Genomic DNA, 26112 nt, shown 5'->3' with positions numbered 1-26112 from the left:
CACTCCAAACTCACCCAGCTTACTGTCTCCCCTGCCATCTGTCAGTAGATCACAAGCTTCCTGACTGACAGGGTGCAGCAAGCGAGGCTGAGGAGCATCATCTCTAGCACCCGGACAATCAGTACCGGTGCCCCCCAGGGATGTATGCTCTCCCCACTGCTCGTCTCCCTTTACACTAATGACTGCACCTCACAGGATCCATCTGTTAAACTCCTGAAGTTTGCAGATGACACAACTGTCATTGGCCTGATCTGAGACGGTGATGAGTCTGCATACAGATGGGAGGTGGAACGCTGGCCCTCTGGTGTGGTCAGAACAATCTGGAGCTAAATACTCTCAAGACTGTAGAGATGACAGTGAACTTCAGGAGGAGCCCCCCCAATACTCCCCCCACTCACTATACTCAACAGTACTGTGTCTGCTGTGGAAACCTTCAGATTTCTGGGTGTCACAATCTCCCAGGACCTGAAGTGGACACCCAACGCGGACACTCTTATCAAAAAGGCTCAGCAGAGGTTGTATTTCCTACTTCAACTTAGGAAATACAACCTGCATCAGCAGCTGTTGATTTAATTCTATTCAGGAATAATCCAGTCTGTTCTCTGTTTGTCCATCACTGTCTGGTTTGGATCAGCTACCAAACAAGACAGGAACAGACTTCAAAGAACTGTCAGGGGTATAGAAAGGATTATTGGTGTGAAGCTGCCCTCGATCCAGGACTTATATGCATCTAGAGTGAGGAAGCAAGCAAGCAGCATTATTGTAGACCCATCACACCCTGGACATCACCTGTTCCAACTCCTTCCTTCTGGTAGGCCTTCAGCCAGGACAAATAGGTACAAGAGCAGTTTCTTTCCGTATGCCATCAGTCTTATGAACACTTGAATTTTAGTCTATTATAAATCAAGTCCACTTGTACATTCAAAGAGGGGGACCTCATTGTATATAGTTTATGATTATTTTCACTATTATTTTGTTTGTTTTTAATTCTGTACAGAGAGAGCTCAGGGAAACCGGCATCAAATTCCCTGTATGTGTCCGCATACTTGGCGATAATAAAGGATTCTGATTCTGATTCCGAATAAATTCTGGCGATGCCAGGCACACTCTTTCACCCCCAAAATGTATAAAGTAGCCAAAACTCTCACTTGATCTTGAATTTACATAATGACTGAGCTTCCTTGCCTTCAGAATATTCAAAAAGTTCACAACTCTTCTAATGTTTAAATATCAAAGTGCATACAGCATCTTATAAAAGTTTCAACCACCAGCCCTTTGTTCACATAGATAAATATTACAACCAGGGGTTTTGATCAATTTAAGTGAGAAATTTTATTTGTGAATCACATGCTCTTTTTCCACAATAGAGCCCAAAAAACAGAAATTGTTAAGTATGTATAACTAAAAATTCAAAACCTGAAATGTCAGCAGTTCAAAAGTATACATCCCCCTCTGCTCAGTACTTAGTTGACCCACCTCTTGCAGCTATTACGACTAGTAGTATTTTTGTATAAGTCTCTATTAGCTTTGCGTGAAGGGATGGAGCAAGATGTATCCATTCTTCCTTGTAAAATTGCTTAAGCTGTGCCAGGTTAGTTGGGGAGAGGCAGTGTACAGCAAACTTGAATTCTTGCCAGAGATGCTTGATTGGGTTAAGGTCAGTACTCTGGGCTAATCAAGGACATTAATTTTCTTCATTTGAAGCCACTTCATGGCTGCTCTGGCAGAGTGCTTCCTTTCATTGTCCTGCTGAAAGATGAACTTCCTCTGTTTTCTGGCAGAGGCTAGCAGGTTTTTATCCAGGATCTCTCTGTATTTAACAGCATTCATTTTCCCATCAATGCTGATCAGATTTCCAGTCCCTGATGCTGAAAAGCATCCCCATAGCATGATGCTATTTCCACCATACTTTACAGTAGGGATGGTGTTAACTGGCTGATGTGTAGTATTAGATTTACGCCACATGTACTGCTTAGTACGGAGGCCAAAAAGTTCTATTTTAGTCTCATACAACCACAAGACCTTCTTCTACATACTTACAGTGATACTTTGCAAAGTCTTCACAGGGAAGGATATGCTTTTTTAGCCAGGGCTTCTTCCGTGCCACTCTCCCATAAATACCTATTTTGTGCAAGGCCTTAGAGGTTGTAGAGCCATGAACTTCATCTCCAGTTGCAGCCACTGGCTTATTCAGCTAACTCAGACTCCCTGTTGGTATCACAGCAGCTTCTCTTACAGGTGTCATTCTTCTTCGGTGATTAAGTTTAGAAGTGCAGCCTGACCTGTGGTTTCATATGTTTTTCACTTTTTCATGATGGACTGTACTGAGCTACCAGGTAGGTGTCAGTGCCAATAAGGTGGTCTTGTATCTTTTCCTAGATTTATGCTTCTCCATTAACATTTCCCTGACTTGTCTGGAGTGCTCTTTTGTTTACAGTTCGGTTTGTTGAAAATCTACCACACTGTTGGATCTTATAGAGAGAGACGTTTATTCAGCTGATCCTCTCATTTTCTGCATCAACAAATTGAGAGGGTTGTTAAGGTAATATACAGTATGTTGGTATAGTAATTGTTGGTGTAGTAATTACAGAGGGAATTAATATTTTTTCAACCTCGCAATTTTGGTTTCTAGTTTTTAGTAAATTGTTAACAGTTTTGTAAATTTTCCTTTTGATTTGACATGATGCTCAGTATTTGTAGATAAGCTCAAAAACATCCTATTTCAATATATTTTAAATTTAGAAAAGTCAATAAAATGTGAAATTAGTAGTAGGCGCTAAATATTATTTCAAGGTACTGTATACATCACAATATACGACCAAGACATTAATTTTCTTATGGGCATTCACAGGTGATGAATATCTCCTAAGTCATCATACCCTATCTGAGTTTATTGAGTGGCAGGTGTAAATTATGAGCTTCAGGGGACATCATCCTAACATCTACCTCATTAATCCACTTAAAAATAGCATGCATTTGAGAATGGTCTCTTCTCTTTCTTCCCCAAGTCCAGAAGAGTTTGTCTTCTTCCTTGACAGACATAGTGTTTATATCTATGGTAATCCCTTATTCCCCATTGATTTTCATCTTTGCTACTTATATGTCTTTAATTCCTCTATATCTACATAATATAGATCAAATATGCCTCATTTGTGTATTCTATTTATTTTTCTTCTCTATTGGTTTTCCATCACTAAATTCTAAATTCTTCCAAATCTTTATGCTCCCGCATTTCTGAAAGTATTACAAATGTCTTAATTTTATCTAATGCTATTTTTGGAGTGTTTTCTCCATAATAAGGAGTAGTATTCATTTTAAATCATAGCACTAAGTATTTTAATGTTCGCCACTGAATCTACTTTGTCAATGGTAATGCAAAGATATGACCACCTTGTTGCAATGAACGAGGCGAACCCAAGGGCAGGACACAGACACGGAGGTTGTGTTAGGATGTAGACATGGTCATGTGCATTGAACGGCAAACAGGAGAGAGTGCAGAAAGGTAGGAAACAGGCAGAACTGATCTTGACAAAGAGCGTAGAAAGTGAAACAGCAGACGAAACCTTTCTTAGCATGAAGAGACGGAGTTTCACAGGTAAACCTCGGTGCTGAAGTAAAACTTAAAAGACTTATCTTATCATGGAGAGACTGAGTTGCACAGATAAACATCGGAACTGGAGTAGAACTTAGAAAACTTATCTTGACATAAAGAGACAGAGTTTCACAGGTAATTCTCTGTACTGAAGCAAAACTTAGAACGAGTTTCTACAGTAAACTACAAAAAAATTAACAAAATGGAGATTAATACAGTGCAAAACAAATGTATCTAATATATAGTTCATAACAATAAAGAAAAAGCACCCAAAATAAAATCATATAAAGTTAGTTTCCTCCCCACCCTCCCACTACAAAACTCCAGGCCAACCGTTACAATATGTAAAAGAAAAATTTATCGGAGCGTTTGACCCCACAGAGCTGTAAATATATATTTTTTAAAAATACCTACTACCAAAACTATAATGTAATTCCCATAAAAAAAACTGTAAAACTTACAGGGGAAAAGAAACTGGTAGTAAGGGATTGTGGCTCAGAATAAAAGAATAAACTAAATCTAACGAGGAGTTATGAAAGTATTCAAGAAAAGGTCCCCACACCTTATGAATCTTTATGTCCGAATTGAGAAGTGAATAATGAATCTTTCAAGGTCTAAATAGGACATAATATCACTAAGCCATTAAGCATGAATGGCTGGAGCAACATCTCTCCACTTGAGAAGAACCAAGCGTTAGCCAAAGAGTTGCAAAAGATACTGTTTGACATTTAGTCAGACTCAAATGCACGTCTGCAGCATCCAGGATGCCAAAAAGAGCAGAGGGCTAGGTTCTAAGTGGTAATTAAGAATATGGGATAAAGATAAAATAAACTTCTCTCCAGAATTTCTCTAGACTAGGACAAGCCCTGTACGTATGGATAAGAGAAGCCTTGCCCCCTTTACACTTGTCAAAAACAGGACTAATGTCAGGATAAAACCATGATAATTTAGTATTAGACATATGAGCCATACGTACAACCTTAAACTGCAAAAGGCAGTGGCAAGCACAAAAAGAGGTTGAATTAACTGACTTAAGAATTGAATCCCAAACTGTATCAGATAAAGAAATATTTAAATCATGCTGCCAAGCAGTTCTAATTTTATCAAAGGGAGCACGCCTCAAGGTCACTAACTTGTCACAGATAGAAGATGTTAAGCCTTTACCCAGTGAATTAATACAAAGAAACGAGTCCACAACATTTTTCTTGGGCACCTCAGGAAAATTTGATACTAAAGGGTTAATGAAATGTCTAATTTGAAGATATCTAAAAAATGAGTATTAGGCAGGGTAAACTTTACAGACAGTTGTTGAAAAGTTACAAAACGATTATCTATGAAAAGATCTTCAAAGCTCCTAATGCCCTTTCTATACCAATCATGAAATGTTGAGTCTTGTATAGAAGGTAGGAAAAGATGATTGTGTAAAATAGAGAAACCATCAGAGTATGTCTAATAAGAGGATTAACAATCAGTCTAGGCAAGTGACAGGGAAGTGCAGATCCAAGAAGTGCAGAAATGCAGAGAAGAACACACAGTCCTAGGTGGCTGAGAAACATTAATTACCACAGAGGCAAAACCAATGATCTGGCAACTAGTGGTTGCAAGGCCAGGGTTCTTATGCTGCACGTCTTGACGAAAACCAGGTATGCCGCCATCAAAGGAAATTAGGAGAAAATGGGGAATTAACGTTCGGGACCATGACAATAGCCCCCCACCACCAGGTGAACCACCAGGCTTGTCCAGATTGTCTTGATGGAAATCTCAGATGAGAGAAGGGTCCAGGATAAAGGGGCGGGGAATCCAGGTGCGCTTCTCAGGACTGTATCCCTCCCAATCAACCAGGTACTGGAGGCCCCTGCCACAGTGGCGCACATCCAGAATTCACTGGACTGTGTAAGCTGGGTAGCCGTCAATGATCTAGGACAGCGGAGGGTGTTCGGCAGGAGGGCACAAAGAGCTGACAGATACAGGTTTCCGTTGGGAGATGTGGAATGTGGGATGAATGTGCATGGGTCTGGGCAGTTTGAGACTGACCACCGAGGGGTTAATGATGCTCTCAATTTCGAATGGCCTGAGTTTCTTGGATTCATTCTTGAGGGGGATGTCTTTTAAAGAGAGCCAAACCTTCTGACCAGGCCAATAATTAGGTGCAGGAATTCGGTGGCAATTGGCAATCCTCCAGTTGCAGTCTGCTGAGGGGAGCAGGGCCGCGCGTGCATCCTTCCAGATCTTGCGGCACCAGTGGAGATGGGCCTGAACAGAAGGCACAGCAATGTCATCTTCATGGGCAGGAAACAGAGGGGTTTGATAACCGAGGGAGCATTCAAAGGGAGACATTGCGATCGTGGTGCTGACCAGGGAGTTGTGGGCATACTCCACACAAGTGAGATCGGTGCTCCAGGATGAGGGGTTGTTGGCGGTTATGCAGCGCAGTGCTGCTTCCAAATCTTGGTTTGCTCGTTCTGTTTGACCATTAGTCTGCGGATGGAAACCTGACTTACTGAGGCTCCAAGGGCTTGACGAAAAGATTTCCAAACTTGTGAGATGAATTGGGGACCCGGTCAGAAATAATGTCAGAGGGAATTCCATGAAGGCAGAAGACATAATGTACAAGGAGGCTGGCTGTCTCACGGGCTGTAGGGAGTTTGGGAAGAGCTATGAAGTGCTCAGCTTTGGAGAAGCAATCCATCACGGCGAGTACGGCAGTGTTCCCATGTGAAGAGGGTAGTCCAGTAACAAAATCCAGAGCAATGTGGGACCAAGGGTGGCTAGGGACAGCTAGGGACAAAGCAACCCAGCAGGTGGTTGATGGGAGGCTTTTCCATGGGCACAAACAGAACAGGCAAAGATAAAGGAATGGGTGTCAGTGTCCATGGAGGGCCACCAGAAATGTCTCTTCAGAAGGGACAGAGTTCAGTCGATTCCGGGATGGCAGGTGAAACAAGAAGTGTGCCCCCACTGGAGAACCTGAGACCGAGCTGAATCAGGCACAAAGAGGCGACTGGGGGGTCCATTGCCTGGGTCCAGTTGAGTCTCTCTGACTATGGATTTGATCTCCCAGGTGAGGGCAGCCACCACACAGGATGGTGGAAGGATGGTCTTGGGGTTGGGAAGGCCCTCCTCAGAGACATATTGAAGCGAGGACGATAGATAAGTATGACTCTGAAACGGCAAAAAAAAATAATGCCCAGCAGGCTTGGTGGGAATTCAGGTGTTTGGTGATTTGGATATAGGCGAGGTTCTTGGGGTCTGTCCAGATGATGAATGGATGTTCAGCTCCCTCCAGCCAGTGCCTCCACTCCTCCAAAGTGAGTTTGACAGCCAGTAACTCCCGGTTCCCAACATCGTAGTCCCGTTCGGCAGGGGATTGGCGGCAAGAGAAGAAGGCGCACGGATGGAGTTTTTGGTCTGGGCTGGAGAGTTGGGAGAGGACCGCTCCCACACTAGAGTCGGAGGCATCGACTTCCACAATGAATTGATGAGAGAGGTCTGGTCGGACCACGACTGGAGCAGAGGTGAAATGCCTCCTCAACTCTGAGAAGGTGGAGTCCGCTTCGGGGGTCCAGTGGAAGGGGGTTGCAGGAGAGGTGAGTTGAGTAAGGGGCACTGCCACCCGGCTGTAATCCCTGATGAAGTGACGGTAGAAGTTTTCGAACCCCAGAAATCACTGGAGTTGTTTGAGCGTCGTGGGTTTTGGCCACTCCGTCACTGCCCAGATCTTTTCTGGATCCGCCCTCACTTGCCCGCTCTCAATGATGTACCCAAGGAAACTGACAGAACGGGCATGGAACTCGCATTTCTCTGCCTTAACAAATAGCTTGTTCTCCCAAAGCCTCTGAAGAAACTGATGGACATGGTGGGTGTGTTCCTGAAGACTGTGGGAGAAGATTAAGATGTCGTCCAGATAGACAAAAACAAAACAGTTAATAAAGTCCCTAAGGACATCATTTACCAGGGCTTGGAAGACGGCAGGGGCATTGATGAGACCAGATGGCATGACCAGATATTCAAAATGATCAAAGGGGGTGTTAAAAGGGTGTTCCATTCATCTCCCTCACTATCCTGACCAGGTGATAGGCATTCTGTAGATCCAATTTAGAGAAAATTGTGGCTCCGTAAAGGGGCTCGAAAGCAGAGCTGATAAGGGGCAGGGGATACTTATTCTTTATGGTGATGCTGTTCAGACCACAGAAATCAAAGCAGGGGTGCAGTGAGCCGTCTTTCTTCCCCACAAAGAAAAAAAACTGCACCTACAGGGGACAATTAGGGTCGAATAATACCAGCCGCAAGAGAGTCACTTAGGTAAGTCTCCACTGCTTTCCTTTCTGGTCGGGACAGGTTATACAGCTGACTGGTGGGTAGAGGGACTCTGGGGAGGTCAATTGCACAATCATAAGGGCAATGTGGAAGCAGGGAAAGAGCCTGTTCTTTGTTAAACACTTCCCCCAGATCGTGATACTCTACTGGAACCTTGGACAAGTTGGGGGTTTCAGAGGCGGACGAGGTCGTGGTGAACTTTACTGGGGAAAGGGCTGATTGTAGACAAGTGGAGTGACAGAACAGACTCCAGCTGACTATCTTCCTGGTGGACCAGTCAACATGGGGGTTATGACAGCTTAACCAGAGGTAACCAAGAACTATAGGAGCTTGAGGAGAGGAAATTAAATTGAATCGTACCTGTTCCCAATGATTTCTGGAGAGAAGATGAGACAGGGGTGGTGTGCAGTGTGTAACTTGGGCCAGTCGTCTACCATCCAGTGCCCGGGCTTCCAAGGGGTACTTATTGGCTCATGAGGAATTCTGGCCTGGAAAGCTAAGTTTTCATCCGAAAGGTTTCCCTCAGCGCTGGAGTCCACTAGTGCTAACAGAGGCAGGGACTGTTGGTTGTAACACAAAGTGGCTTGAAGCTGCATCTGGGGTCGGGGGACAGAAGGGAATGTTGTCTGGCTCGGTGCTGAAGTAAAACTTAGAAGACTTATCTTGACATGAAGAGACTGAGTTTCACAGGTAATTCTCGGTACTGAAGCAAAGCTTAGAACACACAGTTCTAAGCAGCAGGAAACATTAATTTCCACACAGCCAAAACCAACGATCTGCAACTAGTGATTGTAAAACCGAGGTTCTTATGCTGCAGGTCTTGATGAAAACCAGGTGTGTCGCCAAAGGAAATTAGGAGAAAATAGGGAATCGGGACTGTGACACATCTACCCCAACTAATCAACTCCTCACACAAATGCAATTTGACCTTTTTCCCAGATACATTGCAACATTTTTCATTAATCCAATAAAGGACTTGAATGAAAACATACAGCAACCATGGCACCACTTGCCTAAGCCATCTTTTGGTAGCAAATTGTGGCTCAATAATATATCAAAACGCTCATACAGTGCTCTCATCATTTACTTTCTGCTTTGTGGAACAACTTTAATCAAATTACTTCAAACATATATGTATATTTTAAGACATCTTTAATTCATGCAATACCTTCCAATCCTATTCCTTAATTATGAAGTATTCATGCACCTTTTCATCATATTTTCATGAAATTAATGCAGTAATTTCTCAAGGCTTGACTATTTTACTAACTGCATTCTGTGTTATGTATACCTGAAAATACTTCTGCCTATCATTAATTGGCAAATTGCATAACTGCTGATTGCCTAAAACTCTCCTTCTTAATCTATTCCACTGAAATCTTTTCTTTCTCCTCATTTTATATTTATAGTCCAAATGTATGTACACTCTTCTACCCACTCACAGTCACAACAATACTCAAAAAGATCTAAGAACACAAAACAGAAAAGCCAAGAGAGAGCAACAGCAAAAAATTAGTCCCAGATGAAAAAGGCAAGTTCCTGCTTGGAATATTACAGTTACCATTAGGGAATTGGGAAGCACAGCACAGCACCTGGCCCTGCCACAAGGTCAATGTAATGTCATACCAGACAAGTAAAATTTTCCCACTGATACTTCTTCATAGAAGTGCTCTATAAATAAAGCTCCTCAGTAAAATTTTTATATTTAATTTGCAAACATTACAAACCTTCTTAAAATTATATTATTTACCAATTAGCAACCATAGTGCTACTAAATATAGCACATTAAACAATGTTTTGCAAATGTGTTCTCCCAGTTAAAACATGCAGATGTAATCATTTGCGAAGAAAGTCTAGTGTAACAGTAATACTTCAGACTGCCTCAGAGGCTCAGAAGAAATGTTTGAAGTGCATTCCATGACCAAAACAGATGGTCTTTAAAATGGCAGCAGCTTAACATGAAACTTGAAGGACTACTATTTCAAGAGCTAATTACCAGAACCATCATGTGGCAAGCTTTCACAAATCCACATTATTTTGAGTCTTAACATATACACATCTATTATAAAAGACAAACAACATACATCATAATTTAAGTGATCAAATCTTGGAAAATTATTGCATCACTTCATAAATACAGCAAGTTCATTCAAATTAGTTCAGATACGTCTACTCTAACTTTTTTGTACATGACAAACTTACTTTGTAGGCATTGCAATATTGTGTGTGGGAAGTGATTTAAATTGTGCTGCAAAACCTTTTCAAATGAATGCTCTGTAATTAGTTTACTGCATTTGATAACAGATTATAATACATTGGAGGTTCTGATATTCATGTTTAATTTGTCATTACTTTCTCGATCATTCTCTTAGATACTGGTTACAAAGCATTCATCTAAAAAGAATAACATTGGTGCATTCCCAGTGGGTGGCAAAGAGGAGATACATCTCTACCAAAGGAGGTGTAAGGCATTTCTGCCTTTGGCTAGCCTGGAAGTCACCCTTGGACAAGGCGTAGTACCTGATCAGGTCATGTGAAGCCATGGGAGCAGGAGGTGGATGGTCGTATGAACAGCTGGTGCATATCACAAGTGCTGGTTTTATGACCACTGATACCAGGTTGACCACCTCTGAAGAGTATTGATAATGGCTGGGGTCACCTGTCTTGAAACGACACTGCCCAGAAAAAGGTAACGGCAAACTATTTCTGTAGAAATATTTGGCAGGAATAATCATATGACACTTTGCATAACGATGACATTGCCAGTAGTTATATCATGCATTACTGATCATCTAAAATTTTTTGTTATCTTCCAAAGTTCCAATTCTGAAACAATTAACAATTAATAAATGCAGGCTATTCATTTCCAAGATCTACTACCTAATTTATTCATAACTCTGATATCTTATTAGTTCTCAATACCTAAAAACATTGCATCCCCTAACTTAATCCATTCTCCCACTAACGAGTCTCCTCTTTCACCAACCTTCGCTAAACAGCTTTACTTTGTTCTGGATAACACTGATTTGCAACCATTCTGCCAATGTGCACAAGTTGCCTTTCATACCTTGTGCTAACTACTTCTCAGCCTCAGATCTCCTTTGGCTCTTGAATTCTACCTCTTACTTTGATGACTTTTTCTTTACTTAATCAAGTATAGAGAGCAAGGTCTTTTTTAATGGAAAATGCTGTTGCTTTTCCTCTTCTGTCATATCCATGGAGTCAACTCTGGTAAGTATCCATATACCCTTCTCACCATGCATGCTTGAAAGTATATGTGACAAAAACCAATAATATTTCTTGCATGCCTACACTTACACCTACACTTCTTCATTTATTTAAAAAAAAAGTAGGAGAACAATAAATTATCTTGGCATCTCTAAACAGAAGAGCCAAAGGGCATATAAATCACAGTGACAAGTAGATTAAAGAAGTTGTTTTCAAACATCAGCTACCGATTGGGACTGTGTGAAGATGTAGCTCACTCAGATTCCCCAAATGAGCACATAGGGCATCAGTTCACTGCAGTTTGGCATTTGAAGAGCAGCCAAACGTGAATCAGGAGTGAGAGAAGCCACAGCTCATTCAGATTCACCAGTTGAGCACACAAAGCATTGATTCGCGGGAGCTTGGGATTTGAACAATGCAAATTAGTGATCAGGATTGATGGCAAGAATAAATAAAAAGGTAGGGGTAAGTGGTGTGACCATTGTTGGAGTGGTTATTCGAGGCTTTAGCTCTTCGAGGCTTCGGCAAGTAGAGAAGACAAAAAAACTGTGGATAGATTTTTTTCCCCCCAGGTTATTTATTGTTTCCTTCTATATATTTGCACAGTTAGAACAGTAGGGATGTGAGGCAAGGCAGTTGAATGCTTCCCATGTGGGAAGGCAGGGAGACCTTCACGTGCAAGAAGTGCATCCAGCCGCAGTTTCTAACTCCTTGTTGGGAGGCTGAGGGGATGATAGATTGGGTATAAAGAGAGGTAGTTACACCCAAGGAGCAGGACACAGGAGACAGGTAGGAAGGGGAAAGAGGTTAAATGGCCAGTGCAGAATACTCCTGTGGCCATCTCCCTCAACATCAGGTATACTACTTCGGACTCTGTTGGAGGAGTGGGATAATCAAGCAAAGTAGAGTCATAGTGGTCAGCTCACTGGCGCTGAGTCTAACTGTGAGGCAAAAGGGAAAGGGGAGTGGGAAAAGAGGTGAGCTGTGGTGAAAGGTGGTTCTGTGTATGAGAATGAGACTCCCAGATGGTATATTGCCTCCTGGGTTTCATGGTCTGGAACATCTCAGCATTCTTGAGTGGAACGCCAGAGCTCATGGTCCACATAGGTATCAATTCCATAGGTAGGAAGAGTGACAAGATTCTGCAAAGTGAGTTCAGAGAGTTAGCTGCTATGTTAAAGGGCAGGACTTCCAGGGTTGTGATCTCTGGATTGCTACCCATGCCATGTGCTAGTGAAGCCAGAACTAGGAAAATCATACAGTTAAACACATGGCTAAGGATTTGGTGTAGGAGGGAGAGCATCAGATTGTTAGATCATTGGGCTCTCTTCCAGGGAAGGTGGGACCTGTATAAAAGAGACAGTTTGCACCAACACTGGATGGGGACTAATATCCTATTTGGTAGGTTTGCTAGCACTGCACGGTAGTGGGGTTTAAACTAGAATTGCAGGGGAATAAAAACCAGAGTGTCAGAACAGATAGTACAGAAGTTGAGGAGACAAATGCTGTTAAGACCTCAGAGAAAGTCAGTAATCATAAAATTGACATGGTGTAGATAATCTTCTGAGCTGTGTATATTTCAATACAAGCATTACAGGAAAGGCAGATGAGCTCAGGGCATGGATCAACACCTGGACTTATGACATTGTAGCCATCAGTGAGACTTGGTTGCAGGAGGGGCTCTAAACATAAACCAGGAAATTATAGGCTGGTGAGCCTGATATCAGAAGTGGGAAAGTTATTGGAAGATATTCTATGTACTTAGAATATGTGAGTATTTAGATAGAGAGGGACTAATTAGGGATTGTCAATATGGCTTTATGCGTGGTGTGTCGCTTCTAACCAATGTTATAAAGTTTTTTGAGGAAGTTACCAGGGAAGTTGATAAAGGCCAGGCAGTGGATACTATCTACGTGGACTTTAGCAAGGCATTTGACAAGGTCCCATATGGGAGGTTGGTCAGGAAGGTTCAGTCACTTGGCATTAATGATAAGGTAGTAAATTGGATTAGACATTGGGTCTGTGAGGGAAGCCAGAGAATGGTAGTAGTTGGCTCCATCTCTGACAGGAGGCTTGTAATTAGTAAAGTGGCACAGGGATCATTGCTGGGTCATTATGTCAGCGATCTGGATGATAATGTGATTTATTGGATCAGAAAATTTGCAGATAACACCAAGGTTGGTGGTGTACTGGACAGTGAGGAAGACCATCAAGGCTTGCTGTAGGATCTGGACCTGCTGGAAAAATGGGGTGAAAAATGGCTGATGGAATTTAATGCAGCCAAATGCAAGGTGTTACACTTTGGTAGGACCAACCAGGGTTGGTCTTACACAGTGAATGGTAGGGCATTGAGGAGTGTGGTAGAACAAATGGATCTGAGAATACAGGGCAATGATTTATTGAATGTGGCAGCACAGGTAGATATAATTGTAAAAAAAGCTTTTGGCATATGGGACTGAGTACAAGAGATGTGATGTTATGTTAAAGTTGCATAAGACATTGTTGAGTCTTAATTCAGAGTATTGTGTGCCATTTTGGTCACCTACCTACAGGAATGATGTAAATAAGGTTGAAAGAGTACAGAGCAAGTTTACAAAAATGGTGTGAGGACTTGAGTTAGAAGACTGAATAGGTTAGGACTTCATACTTTGGTACATAGAAAATTGAGAGGAGATTTGGTAGAGGTGTTCAAAATTATGGGGGGTATTGATAGTCTAAATGCAAGCAGGCTTTTTCCAGAGGCTGGGTGGGACGACAACAAGAGATCATGGTTTATGGATTAAGGGTGAAATGTTTAAGGGGAACATAAGGGGAAAACCTCTTCTCTCGGGATAACAAGCTGCCAGCTCAAATGTTGCATGCAAGCTTGATTTCAACATTTAAGAGAAGATTGGATAGGTACATAGATGGGAGGGGTATGGAGGACTATGATCCGGGTACAGGTCGATGGGTCTAGGCTGTTTAAATCATTCAGCATGGACTAGATGGGCTGAAAGGCCTGCTTCTGTGCTGTACTTTTTTTTTATTATTCTACTGCTCTACATCTTTGAAAATACAATAACTCATCCTTGATGATAGTGACCATAAATGATGTAATTTATACAAGATCATGCAGGTACAAGTGGCTTTGGTTTAATTATCGAGCAATACAGTGCAGTGTAGGCCCTTCCAGCCACACCACAATCTGATTAATCCTAACCCGATCACAGGAAAAATTATAGTCACCAATTAACCTACAGTCTCTGCACTGTGGGAGAAAACCAGAGCACCCAGGAAAATCCCATGCATTCCAAGGGGAGGATGTACAGTCCTTACAGAATGGCACTGGAATTGAACTCCATAATGCCGGAGCTGTTATAGCATCATGCTAACCCCTAAGCTACGATGGTGGCTACCATTTAGAGAAGAAGATTTTTGGTGCAATGTATTTTACTTAAAATTAGCCTGTCCCACCTGGAAAGTGGGATCTCATATGCCAGGTTGCTATTTATAGATTTTAGTTTGGCATTTAACATAATCATAAACTGTTGGCAAAACTGACCTCACTGTGTCTCAACGCCTCCCTTTGTAATTGGATCCCAGACTTCTTAACAGAAAGACCACAGTCAGTCCATTTGGGCAGCAACGTCTCTTGTCCTATCACGCTGAGCACTGGCGCTCCCCAGGGGCATGTGCTCAACCAGCTGTTCACACTGCTGATGCATGACTGTGTTGCAGGATTCAGCTCAAACTGTGTCATCAAGTTTTCAAATGACACAACAGTGGTTGACCTCATCAACAATTACGAAGTTTCGGAGCACAGAGAGATAATGGAATGACAAGTGTGAGAACAACAACCCAAGTCTCAAAATGGAGAAAAACAAGGAACTTTGTGAACTTTAGGAAGGTGCAGATGAACAATCCTCCTCTGTGTATACTTGGCTACTCCATGGACAGAGTTAAGTGCATTGGGAGTTCGCATCATAGATGACTTCACTTGGTCCCTCAATATCACTTCCCTGAACAAGGAGGCGGCACAGCAATGCATCCACTTCCTGAGGAGATTGAGGCGTGAGGCTCCTCCCCCCTCATCTTAACTGAGTTTTACAGTATATGATTGAGAGCATCCTGACAAGCTGGAGAGAGACAAGAATGGACAGGATGGGAAACAGTTTCTTCCCTTGGACTGCTGAGCTTCTGAACTCCCTGCACATTGCATCTGAAGTGTCACTGGATAACTTATACTGTGCCCTGCAATATTTAACTTATGCACTTTACTTTGTTTAATTATGTGTAATTCATGTGTAAATTTAATTCTTACTTCCCCAAGCTATTGTGTGTTATGTGTACTACTGTGCTTTGCACCCTGGTTCGGAGAAGCGTTGTCTCATTTGGTGGTACACATGTATGTAGTTAAATGACAATAAACTTGACAACATAAAGTTTGCATAAGGACTTTGCATCCATAGCTCCTGAAGTGCTTTACAGATGATACCATTCCTAGCCATAAAACAGCAAATGTTACATTGATTCATCAATAACTTCTTTATCATTCCAGTTCTTGTCATAACTCGTTTTTCTTACTATGTATGCAGAATTATCCTTCAATATTGCAACAACGTACAATCTCCCCATTCCGCTCTTTCTACCGCTCCCCATTTCAATAAATAATGCTTCTGAAAACTACTCATTCATTCCTAATGCAAGCTCATTCACACATTTTTCCCACGGAAATGTAACAAATGCATATTTCAATTAACTGTATCACATTATTCCAGCCATAAACATTCTTTCCATGCAGGGAACTGTTAATCATGCATTTCTTGCAAGTTTATTATTTGCCTGTTCAGCTCCATAAATAGTTAATGTTAATTGATTAATCTCCAAACATCGTCATTTTGAGCCTTTCAGTTTAACTTTATCAGTTCCATCTGTTTTATTTTTCTTCAGTATTTTTAGTAATATTATGCCAAGTTTCCAACACATTCTGATTTGGCTACTGTTATTTTGAAGTGGTGATAGAATGGGTGCTGCCTTTTGGAATTTGCTCAATGTCGGCATAGAATGTAGGCTCCTAGCCACTGTGAGGAAACACCTCTACCAGCTGTACCTTTGTGCTGCCCTGTTCCCTTGTTTCCTTTGCTGTATTCCCACTCTCTACCTGTCCTCAATTCAGACCAGTTAAAATGTTACAGCATTTTCAGTCATTTTCACATCTTCAAAGGACAACACCATTTGACTGAAAGAGGAGACCATAAGATGTCTCAGTTGTGAGCATTCCCATTATACAAGAAAATGTATAAGGCAATCAATAATATATTTATCTTCAACTCCTCCTTCCATTCTCCAGCCAACATCGACACCATCAGTAAATGACAGTAGCCACTTAACCTTAACAACCAGTACATCTTTGGGATGGGGCAGGAAACTGAAGCATCTAGGGCAAGCTAATCTGGTCACAATGAGAACATACAAACTCTAGACAGTAGCAGAGGTCAGGACCACACCCAAGTTTCTAAGCTATGCAGAACAACTTTGCCACTCAATACCCAATTAATCAGATCCCATTCAGACTATACTCCCATCCTCAACATCTTCACTGCTTATCTTCATCGCAAATTTTTCCCGTTTTTTTTCTAATTCACAACTAGTGATCAAACTGTCAGTTGCACCTTGTAACTAAATGGGGTAGCATTATTGAGGATATCTTTGTTACAAAGCAAATATCACCAATACTAGATTTCAAATGTAGTAATAGATGTCATCAGCAAAATAAGAGACTTTATTGCAAGCCAAGATAAAAAAAAACCTTAGCTAATTTGAAATTAGTGAAATCTATTTCACCAAAAATGAAAGGCTGCTCAATGGTTTTAATGAAATACAGAGATCAGAACAGGTCAGATAACCAGATTGTTAAGAACTGAATTTTGATATCCTCCTCACAGATGTATGCTTAAAATTTTGCATGGCTAATTCTGCTCATTTTTTATTATGTTCCAGTTTTCTCCTCTGAAGATGGCACTTCGAGCCTAGGATTTAATTCTATAACTAGATGTAATAATTTAGAACTTTGGCCTAGCAGCCCAGCTGAGAACGATCATAACAGCAGCTAAAAGTCACTATATATTGATCTGCTAACTGCAATAGATTAGAGTGACTGCAATACAAAAAATATAACTTATGACTTTTATATAGAAACACAGCACAGGAAATACATTACCTACTAGGAAACGAGGGACAGAAATGATTTCTAATAGTGAGCCACATTAATATTTTTACTTTTCTCCAATAATCTGAGGAGAATTGCAAAGTAACTTCTATTAGATATACAGCCTACTTGGAAGAAAATGAATACATTAAAAGGCTGAATTTATTCTCACTAGATTTGCCTTTGTAAAGAAGAGTCATATTAAACGTAAATATATCTTTGAAAGTCCGGCTGAAACTCAACGCCCACCCAGATTGCTGATTGCACTGAAAATGAAATCTATAGTTACTGGTGTTTAAATATGTATTTAATGTATTGACAGTTGAAAGTCTACTTAATTCATAACATCAGAATTAAGTTTAATAATAAAGTTCAAAATTGGGATCAAAATAGCATAACAATATAGTAAGCTTTCTTTGGAAGCCTACAACGATGCCAAGCTTTTTGCAGTTAAGTCTTCCATTCAACAGTAGTGGGCCTTTCCGTCTGAAATTTTCCAGTGTCATACTTTTCTCTCCCTGTAGGACTTGAAATTTAAATTATGAACAGAAAATCCAAAATATATTCAACAGGTCAGGCGCATTTGTGTAGAGAGAATGAGTTAACTTTCTAGGTCAATCACCCTTTGTTAGGTCTAAAAAAAGGACAGTACAAATGTGTTTAGATTGCAGAGATCTGGAAAGTTGGAGAAAACAGAGGGGATATCTCTCATAGGGTTTGGACAAGATTTGTCTGGGTAACAACTACTTTTGTTGATGGCAGTGAGGTGGTAAGATTAAACAAGGTAACAGGAGTAAACAATTCTACTTCTGAGTCTGCTATGCTATTAACAAGATCATGACTGATCCAATTTTAGTACCAACCCCACCTTCTTCATTCTGCAGCTATCAATTCATTTGTAGTTCAAACATCTGACTACATTCATTGACCTAGCCCCTCAGCTCTCTCTGTAGAAAAGCATTCCAAAGATGTATGAACATAACACAGTACAGTACAGTAACAGGCACAGGCATTTTGGCTCATAGTGTTGTGCTGATCTAATTAAACCAGTAATTAAAAGGTCAGCACAACGTTATGGGCTGAAGGACCTGTAATGTTCTATCCCTGTGTTCAAATGCTGAACTAATCCCTTCTGCCGAGACATTGCCCGTATCCTTCCAGTAATGCATGAGATTCTGCCGATGTGGAAATCTAGAGCAACACACTTAAAACGCTGGAAGAACTCAGCAAGTCAGGCAGCACCTATGGAGGGAAATGAACAATGATTCAGATCAAGACCCTTCATGAGGACTGAAAAGTAAGGGGTCAGAATGAAAAAGGTGGGTGAATCTAAGAGAAGAGGGGAAGGCAGGTGGGTGGGAGAGGAGGGATAAGATGGAATGATGCGAAAATCTAGGATGTGGGAGGAGGAAGAGTAAAGCGCTTACAGAAGAATCTGACAGAAGAGGGCAGGAAACAATGCATTAAAGAGGAAGAAGGTGGGGAACCAGTGGAAGGTGATGGCCATCTAGCAAGGGCAGAGGAGAACAGAAGGCACAAGGGTACCACCAGAACAAAGAACAGCAAAGCTTAGAGATTCTGGGAGGGAGAAAAAGCAAAGGAAACAGGGAAATCTGTTACTGCTACTGGAGAAATCATTGATAAGGCCATAAGGTTGGAGACAACCAAAACCAACTATAAGCTGTTGCTCCTTCACCCTGCATCTGGCCTTATTGTGGCAGTAGAGAGGCCATGGATGGATATATGCCATGTGTGAATGAGAAGTGGAATTGAAATAGGTGGCCGTTGGGATATCCTGGCTGTTGAAGCGGACAGGACGATGTCTCAATATTATTACCAATGTAGAGGAGACTCACATGAAGTGCTGTCTTATCTACACAGGACCCTGAATGGTGGCAAAGGAGGTGGTGTCAAGATTTTTAGCAACTGCGGAATCTCTTGCTTCTGTGTAAAATAGTTATCCACAACCCTTTTGCACCGTAAATGTGGTACTTAACATTTCAACCCTGGGGGAAACAAATGCCAGCTACTCTATCAATTCTTCTCATAATCTTAAATCCTCTCTGCTCAGATCTCAGCTCAGCTCTGACTGCTACAGAGAAAACAACTCGTTTGTCTAACCTCTCCTGATAGCACATCTCCAAGAGCTTCTTTGCCACTTGTGTGAGACTCCACTGTTGATAGTTTCCAAGATTATCCCCATGTCCTTTCTTGAATGACAGAAGAACCTCGGGGACCTTATCAATGACTAGAGAGGACACGAAGGTCATGGCCAAGGCCCCAGCAATTTCAGCTATTGGTTCTCTCAATAAATGGGTGTACATCCTATCAGGTCCTGGAGACTTCCTTACATTTTTCCTCTTTAATAGATCCAACATTAACTAATCCCTCATCTCAAAATGCCCTAGCACATTAGCATGTGGAGAAAAGCAACAATGAAGAAAATCCTCCTCTGCTCTGAAATGGATGACCCCTTAATTCAAAGCTTTTTGAGCTCTAGATAACTCAGGAAAATGGAATCTCCTCTGCCTCGAAATTGTCAATCTCCTCAGAATCATACATTTCAAGCTCTCCCTCTCATTGTGCTGTACCTCAACAAGCATAGTCTAACCCTGCTCTATTAACCACTTTATCAGGTAATCATGTCAGTGTACCTACCCTACACAACCATCAAAAGTACACAATTTCTTAATGGAGGTTGTTCGAGGAAGGTACACTAGTTTGATTCCTTAAATAAAGGGGTTGATGTATACTTGTTGAAGTGTAGCACAATATGTGTTGACCTTGAAATGCAGAGCAAAGCAGTTGATGGAATTTTTACATAAAATAGAATGGTAGTGAGATTACACATGGAGCGATGCAATCTCATTATTATTCCCTTTTATTTAAAATTTCCATCAAGGGCTTTATGCTGCACCCAACAGTTCCACTACTTTATCTGTTTTTCTCTCTCTGGTGGCATCTGAAGTGATTGTTACTTAGATAAGTTTGGTCTCCCTCTATCATACACCTACGACTCAGAACACACTTATCTTCGTCATTGTATTCTAGCAGTTTCTAGAGTAGGTTAAATGGTCAGCACAACATTGTCAGCCAAAGGGCCTGCAATGTGCTGTATATTTCCATGTTCATTATTCCTCATTCTGATGAAAGATCACTGACCTGAAATGTTGACACTTTTTCCACTCTCCACAGCTCTGGCCAGAGTATGTGCGACACCTTTAATTTTTTGGTTGAGAAATACCCTCTATTTGAATCATCTGTTTCTCTTTATGAACACGCACCAACAACACAATTCTGTATACAAAAAGTTCAGTCTTTTTATAGCTATATTGAAACTGTATAAAGTTTTAACCTATTTTATTGGTTATATGCAAATATGATCTTTAGAGTAGATATAATGCATTCATACATGATTTCATTTCACAATGCTCCTATTATAATTAGCATTTTACTCATCTTATTATGAGCAATTCCACTATATCACTTTTTAAGCCTAAAATTTAAAAGATGGATTTTTACAACTGTGACATTTTGTCTTTAGTCCAACTTAAACTATCTTCATTCATTTCAGGGATGTAAAAGAAAGAATAATATTATGCCAATTCCCGGATCAATAGAATGGTTTGAAAATAATCTATGCAATATTGTTTTGCGCTGAATTACTCACGCAAAGAAAAACTTGTTTGTCTGAACAAAATATTTCTGGTTCCAAGGAAAACTCTTTGCTTACAATTCACAATCCAGGCATAAGGTGTGAAAGGATTGCATTTATTAATATAAAAGAGTAAAGCAAGTTAGCTGTTAAATAATTCACTGTTCCTACAATTAATAAATGGAGGTTGACAGCTATAATTTTCTTACAGATTTGAGACATATATTCACACAAATTGATCCTTGAGTAATTCTAAATAAACCATTTCAGCAAAAAGAAATTCAAAGGACTCACAGCAATACATGAAGGATATTACAACTGTATAGCTGTCTCACCTCTATATCACTCAATAATAATAAAGCCATTTTAGCAGAAAGCTATTCTGTAAGCATCCCTGATGAAATGTCAGAAATAATCTAAAATTCCATTTGAAAGAAAACAGGTGCAGGTTAAGCAATTTCAGCTCATGACTCTCACATAACGTAGCTACTTCCTTTTACTTCACAACAGCTAGGGCTCCATTAGTAACTGCAGCATCCAGCATAACACATGCAAACCTTTACTTCACACACATCGCAAAGCTTTGCATACATCATCACTTTCTCCCACCTGGCCCATTTAATGAAGTAAGGCAAATGGTTGAGCAGATTGAATGTGTAATAAGAATATCGGGTAATCTCTGTCACTGCCCAAGTGACCAGGAAAAGAACGACACTCTCTTCATTCTGTATCTGCAGATTTTTATATGAAAAGAAATACAAGTTCAGCTAGAAATCATGTAAACGAGGAAGGATTTATTTCTATATTGAGAAATTAGTAACTTGAAAGAAATATTGGTACATAAATTAAATCACTTGCAAAGCGTATGCCACCAAAATCATAATTTCAGCACATTATACTGAATGTGCTGATGTTGTAACATTTCACTTCATATGCTGAATGCTTCCATAATTATATTTACTTAATTCAATCAAAAAGATTTAAGTTTAGCAAATGTCGGAAATGCTCAGTGAGTAAGGCAGCATCTGTGGAAAGAGAAACAGTTTATAATTTAGGTTGAAGATCTTTTATTAAAACTGGGAAAGAGAAAATAAACATTAGTTTTAAACTGCAAAATGAGAGCAGGAACAGGGAGGTGAAAGGGATTATTTGGGATAGGATGAGGCCAGGGTTGATGTGAGCTTAAGTTGTGGTCGATAGGATAACGGTGGTAATTACAGTGTAATGAATACAGATAAAGGAAGGCAGAACTTTACAACATGCAGAACTAGTGACCATCCCAGCTGGACAAGCTGAGCTATTGGAGAGGATACAAACAAAAATGGCCTACTCTAATATAGGTAGACAAAGTAAGTTACTTAAAGTTATAGAATTTGATAGAGTCCAGAAGAGTGCAATGTGCCTAGATGGAGGATGAACTGTTGCTCCTTGAGCTTATTTTGGGTCTCACTATAACAGTGCAGAAGGCCGCAGACAGATGGTTCACAGAGAGATTCTGCATCTCTTTCCCAATCTGACAGTCGCAGTTTATTAACTGATACATGAATGATACAAAACTTGGAAGTGTAAATGATACAAAATTCAAGAAGGATAAAAATTTACTGCTTCAAGATAAAGTACTTCTTCCCCAAAAGCACATAAGATCCTAGCCTAAAAATAAGCATAGGAATAAGGAAATCACAATGAATATTTGTGAAAGATTATTTGGATTAGTGTCCAGTTCAATGCTCCATATAAGAAAGGAGGTCTTAAGAAATGGTGGAGAAACTGAATGGATTTCCCTTGTAAAAGCCCAACATGAACTTGATGAGCTATTTTTTCTCCACCTATCCTACGATCCTGTAAACCACAAGAGCACTGCTTTGAAACTAAGATTCATAAAATATGGCCCTGACCTACGGAAGTAGTGTTATACCAACAGTAAGGAACAGAAGTGGAGCATGCTTGTCTCTGAAGCAGTAATTCACATCTGCTTCCTTTTCTTCCACTGAACAGCAGAACCACAAGTAGCAGGGGCAGGACTAACAGGCAATTCAGTTCTTAACAAGTTAAACTTACAGGTCTTATACTGTGAACAACAAGCCACACCATGAAAATCCTGGACAGGACTTGGACCCCAGTAACAAGCACTGAAGTTCGTACTATACCTAGAAAAAGAATGAAAAATAACTATAAATTTAATTATAACAAAGTTCCATATTAAATACAATATCAACTCTACAAGTTACTTACCTATTCCACAGTGCACAATCTGAGGAGTAGCAAAAGAAACAAAGAATAAACTTAGTGCAAACAGATAAAATAGGTACTACAAAAGCCAGCAGCAAACGGCAACAACAAGCTTTACCTCTAGCAATGCAAAAGTCTGGAAGAACTTGAGTGTCTTTTGTATATTCCTGTACAATCCCTTGTGTGTTCTTTTTTGGTAAGAAAAACGTATCATGGCCACAGCCAGTACCAGCCACCTTGCAAGAGAATGACATTAATATATAAATAAGCAGCATGGTAGAATTTTGAAAAGAATAACACTGTTTTCCTTTTCTGAAACTAATAGCTGATAGGAGAAGAATTACACTGTAGTGAGAATGTAATATCACATTACAAACACATTCTATTATGGCATCCTAAGTTTCAGAAAAGGTCTCCAAATAAAAGCAGTAATCATAAAAGCATACAGCATGTTGGCAACTATATTTATATTTGGGGTGGAAGCAAGAAGCAATGATTCATATTAATAGGAGTAGAAAAGCTCTTAGCTTAATTGTTAATTTGCCAGTGACCCATTACTGCTGAACTGTGGTTAAGAAGGCATATGGTGTATTGGCCTTCATCAATCATGGAATTGAATTTAGGAGCCGAGAGGTAATGTTGCAGCTATATAGGGCCCTGGTCAGACCCTACTCAGAGTACTGTGCTCACTTCTGATTGCCTCACTACAGGAAGGATGTGGAAGCCATAGAAGGGTGCAGAGGAGACTTACAAGGATGTTGCCTGGATTGGGGAGCATGAGTGAACTTGGCCTTTTCTCCTCGGAGTGACGGAGGATGAGAGGTGACCTGATAGAGGTGTAGAAGATGATGAGAGGCATTGATCATGAGGATAGTCAGAGGCTTTTTCTCAGGGCTGTAATGGTTGCTACAAGAGGACACAGGTTTAAGGTGCTGGGAAGTAGGTACAGAGGAGATGTCAGGGGTAAGATATTTTACTCAGAGAGTGGTGAGTGCATGGAATGGACTGCCAGCAATGGTGGTGAAGGCAGATGCCATAGGGTCTTTTAAGAGACTTTTGGATAGGTACATGGAGCTTAGAAAAATAGAGGGCTATGGGTAAGCATAGTAATTTCTAAGGTTGGGACATGTTCAGCACAACTTTGTGGGCCAAAGGGCCTGTGTTGTGCTGTAAGTTTTCTATGCTTCTATGTAACTTGAATAAATCACAAGGTTTCTTATTGCTTCAGTTGACAGTGATTGATGTAATTGCTTCAAAATCTTCTCTTTGCAATACACTTCAAGAAGAAAAACAGAGTATATACTCACAATAAGTAACATGTAACAAGTACTTCTCATTTCAATAGAAAATAGTGATAATACACATCATTAGAACTTAAACTGACAGCAAACTAAGCCAGAGCATTTCAAAATCTACCTCAATTTTCAATGCGCCACCACAAATCTCAGAGTTAAAATTCCACAAAACCACCTGCTTGGACTCTGGTGATGTTGGACTATGGATTTTTCAGACTTCATGTAAAATTCCAAGAATCTTTAATTCACTTGAAAAAGATAGATTGTGACACAATAGCATTCCAGTGATACAGCCAAGCTAAAAAGAGGACAGCTGACAGTACTAAACAAGTTTAAAGGAAGCACAGGAATGACCTTGTGCAGGAATGAGCAGGAAAGGGAGCGTGCGCAGTGACTGGGAGGGAAGGAGTGGAAGCTGAGTCCCACTGAGGGGAAGGAGAGCACTGTCATTGGAAATTGGATGGAGCCAGGGTGAGTGGAAACTGTGTCATCCAGTCACTCGTATGCCAAATTGTCAGGATTTCCAAATGGTCATATGGCAGGTTATTAGAGTTCTGCTGTGCTGTGCTTTCTAAAGACATAATGGTTTGGCCTGACCTCCTTCTGCTTATAGCTGAAGCCTAAGAAGAATCCAACTGAAACCACATCAATATCACAACTCAGAAATAAACACAAATGTGGTCAAATAAAAGTTCAAAGTACATTCATTATACCTTGAGATTCGGCTTCTTATAGGCAGCCATAAAGCAAAAAAAAAACACAAGAGAACCCTTCAAAGAAGAAAACCGCCAAAACTCAATGTGGAGGAAACAATTGTCCAATAATTAACGTAAGCAAATAACATTCAGAACTGAAGTTCATGAAAGTGAGTCCACAGCCACAAAGCCAATCATCATTGAGCCGATCCAGGAGCCCATTATTTAGAGGTCACAGCCTCAGTTCAATGCGGAAATGAGTAAACCTCACAGAGTGCCGAGCTGAAGGTTGGCCCCAACTCCCTTATCTTTTCAATCTGGCCTGGTGCTTAAATTGGCCGGGGCGCAGGACATTCCTTGTTTGTTGGGCCCAGGCCCGGACCCCACTAACTCGACTCTGCCTCACCTCATATGCATCCATGTACAATCCAGCAATGGTCAGACACTAGCCCTTTCCCCGCTCTCGGGCCTGGGCCCTGCCGCCTTGACTTGGCCTGTACCCGCCACACTGCAGCCATGCTGCACCTTCCAGACTTCAGTTCACACTACAAAAATGTCAGGTCGTACAACTGCAAAAGGAATGTTACAGGCTATTGATTGCAGTGATCAGTTCCAAGAAAAAATGTGATTAATAAAGTAGTTAGTAGTTTTGTCTGCTGTCAGCAAGTTATAGCTGGGCTTCACCAGCACCACCTGACACCGAATATCCACAGAAGCTGCTAATCTTATTCAAATACATATGGAATGGTAAAGGAAGATTTACAACACTGCTGTCTGGAAGAAAATACTGAAATGATGAAAAGAATGCACCTTCATAATAAGACTGTCTCCAAGAAAAGACAAAGGATCTTAACAACATCCCTTTCTTCCACATGGAACACAACCCTACTGCTCAGATTGAAATAATAGTGTTC

At 40.7% G+C, this 26112-nt stretch overlaps 1 protein-coding gene across 1 annotated transcript in view; it reads right to left on the bottom strand.

The window, feature by feature from the left end:
• Positions 1-26112, bottom strand: part of hacd1 (3-hydroxyacyl-CoA dehydratase 1) — a 72440-nt gene that overhangs the window by 22807 nt on the left and 23521 nt on the right. The window contains exons 2-5 of the mRNA XM_059972163.1: positions 23327-23444; positions 23212-23230; positions 23038-23126; positions 21589-21710 (exon numbers count right to left, since the gene is read on the bottom strand). Coding sequence (XP_059828146.1) covers positions 21589-21710; positions 23038-23126; positions 23212-23230; positions 23327-23444 — 348 coding nt within the window. The remainder of the gene's footprint in view (positions 1-21588; positions 21711-23037; positions 23127-23211; positions 23231-23326; positions 23445-26112) is intronic.

Source organism: Hypanus sabinus, chromosome 6 (assembly GCF_030144855.1).
Source record: "Hypanus sabinus isolate sHypSab1 chromosome 6, sHypSab1.hap1, whole genome shotgun sequence".
NCBI classification, from domain to species: domain Eukaryota; kingdom Metazoa; phylum Chordata; class Chondrichthyes; order Myliobatiformes; family Dasyatidae; genus Hypanus; species Hypanus sabinus.
The sequence above is the reverse complement of the archived record's forward strand: the minus strand, read 5'-3'. Positions and strand labels throughout refer to the sequence as shown.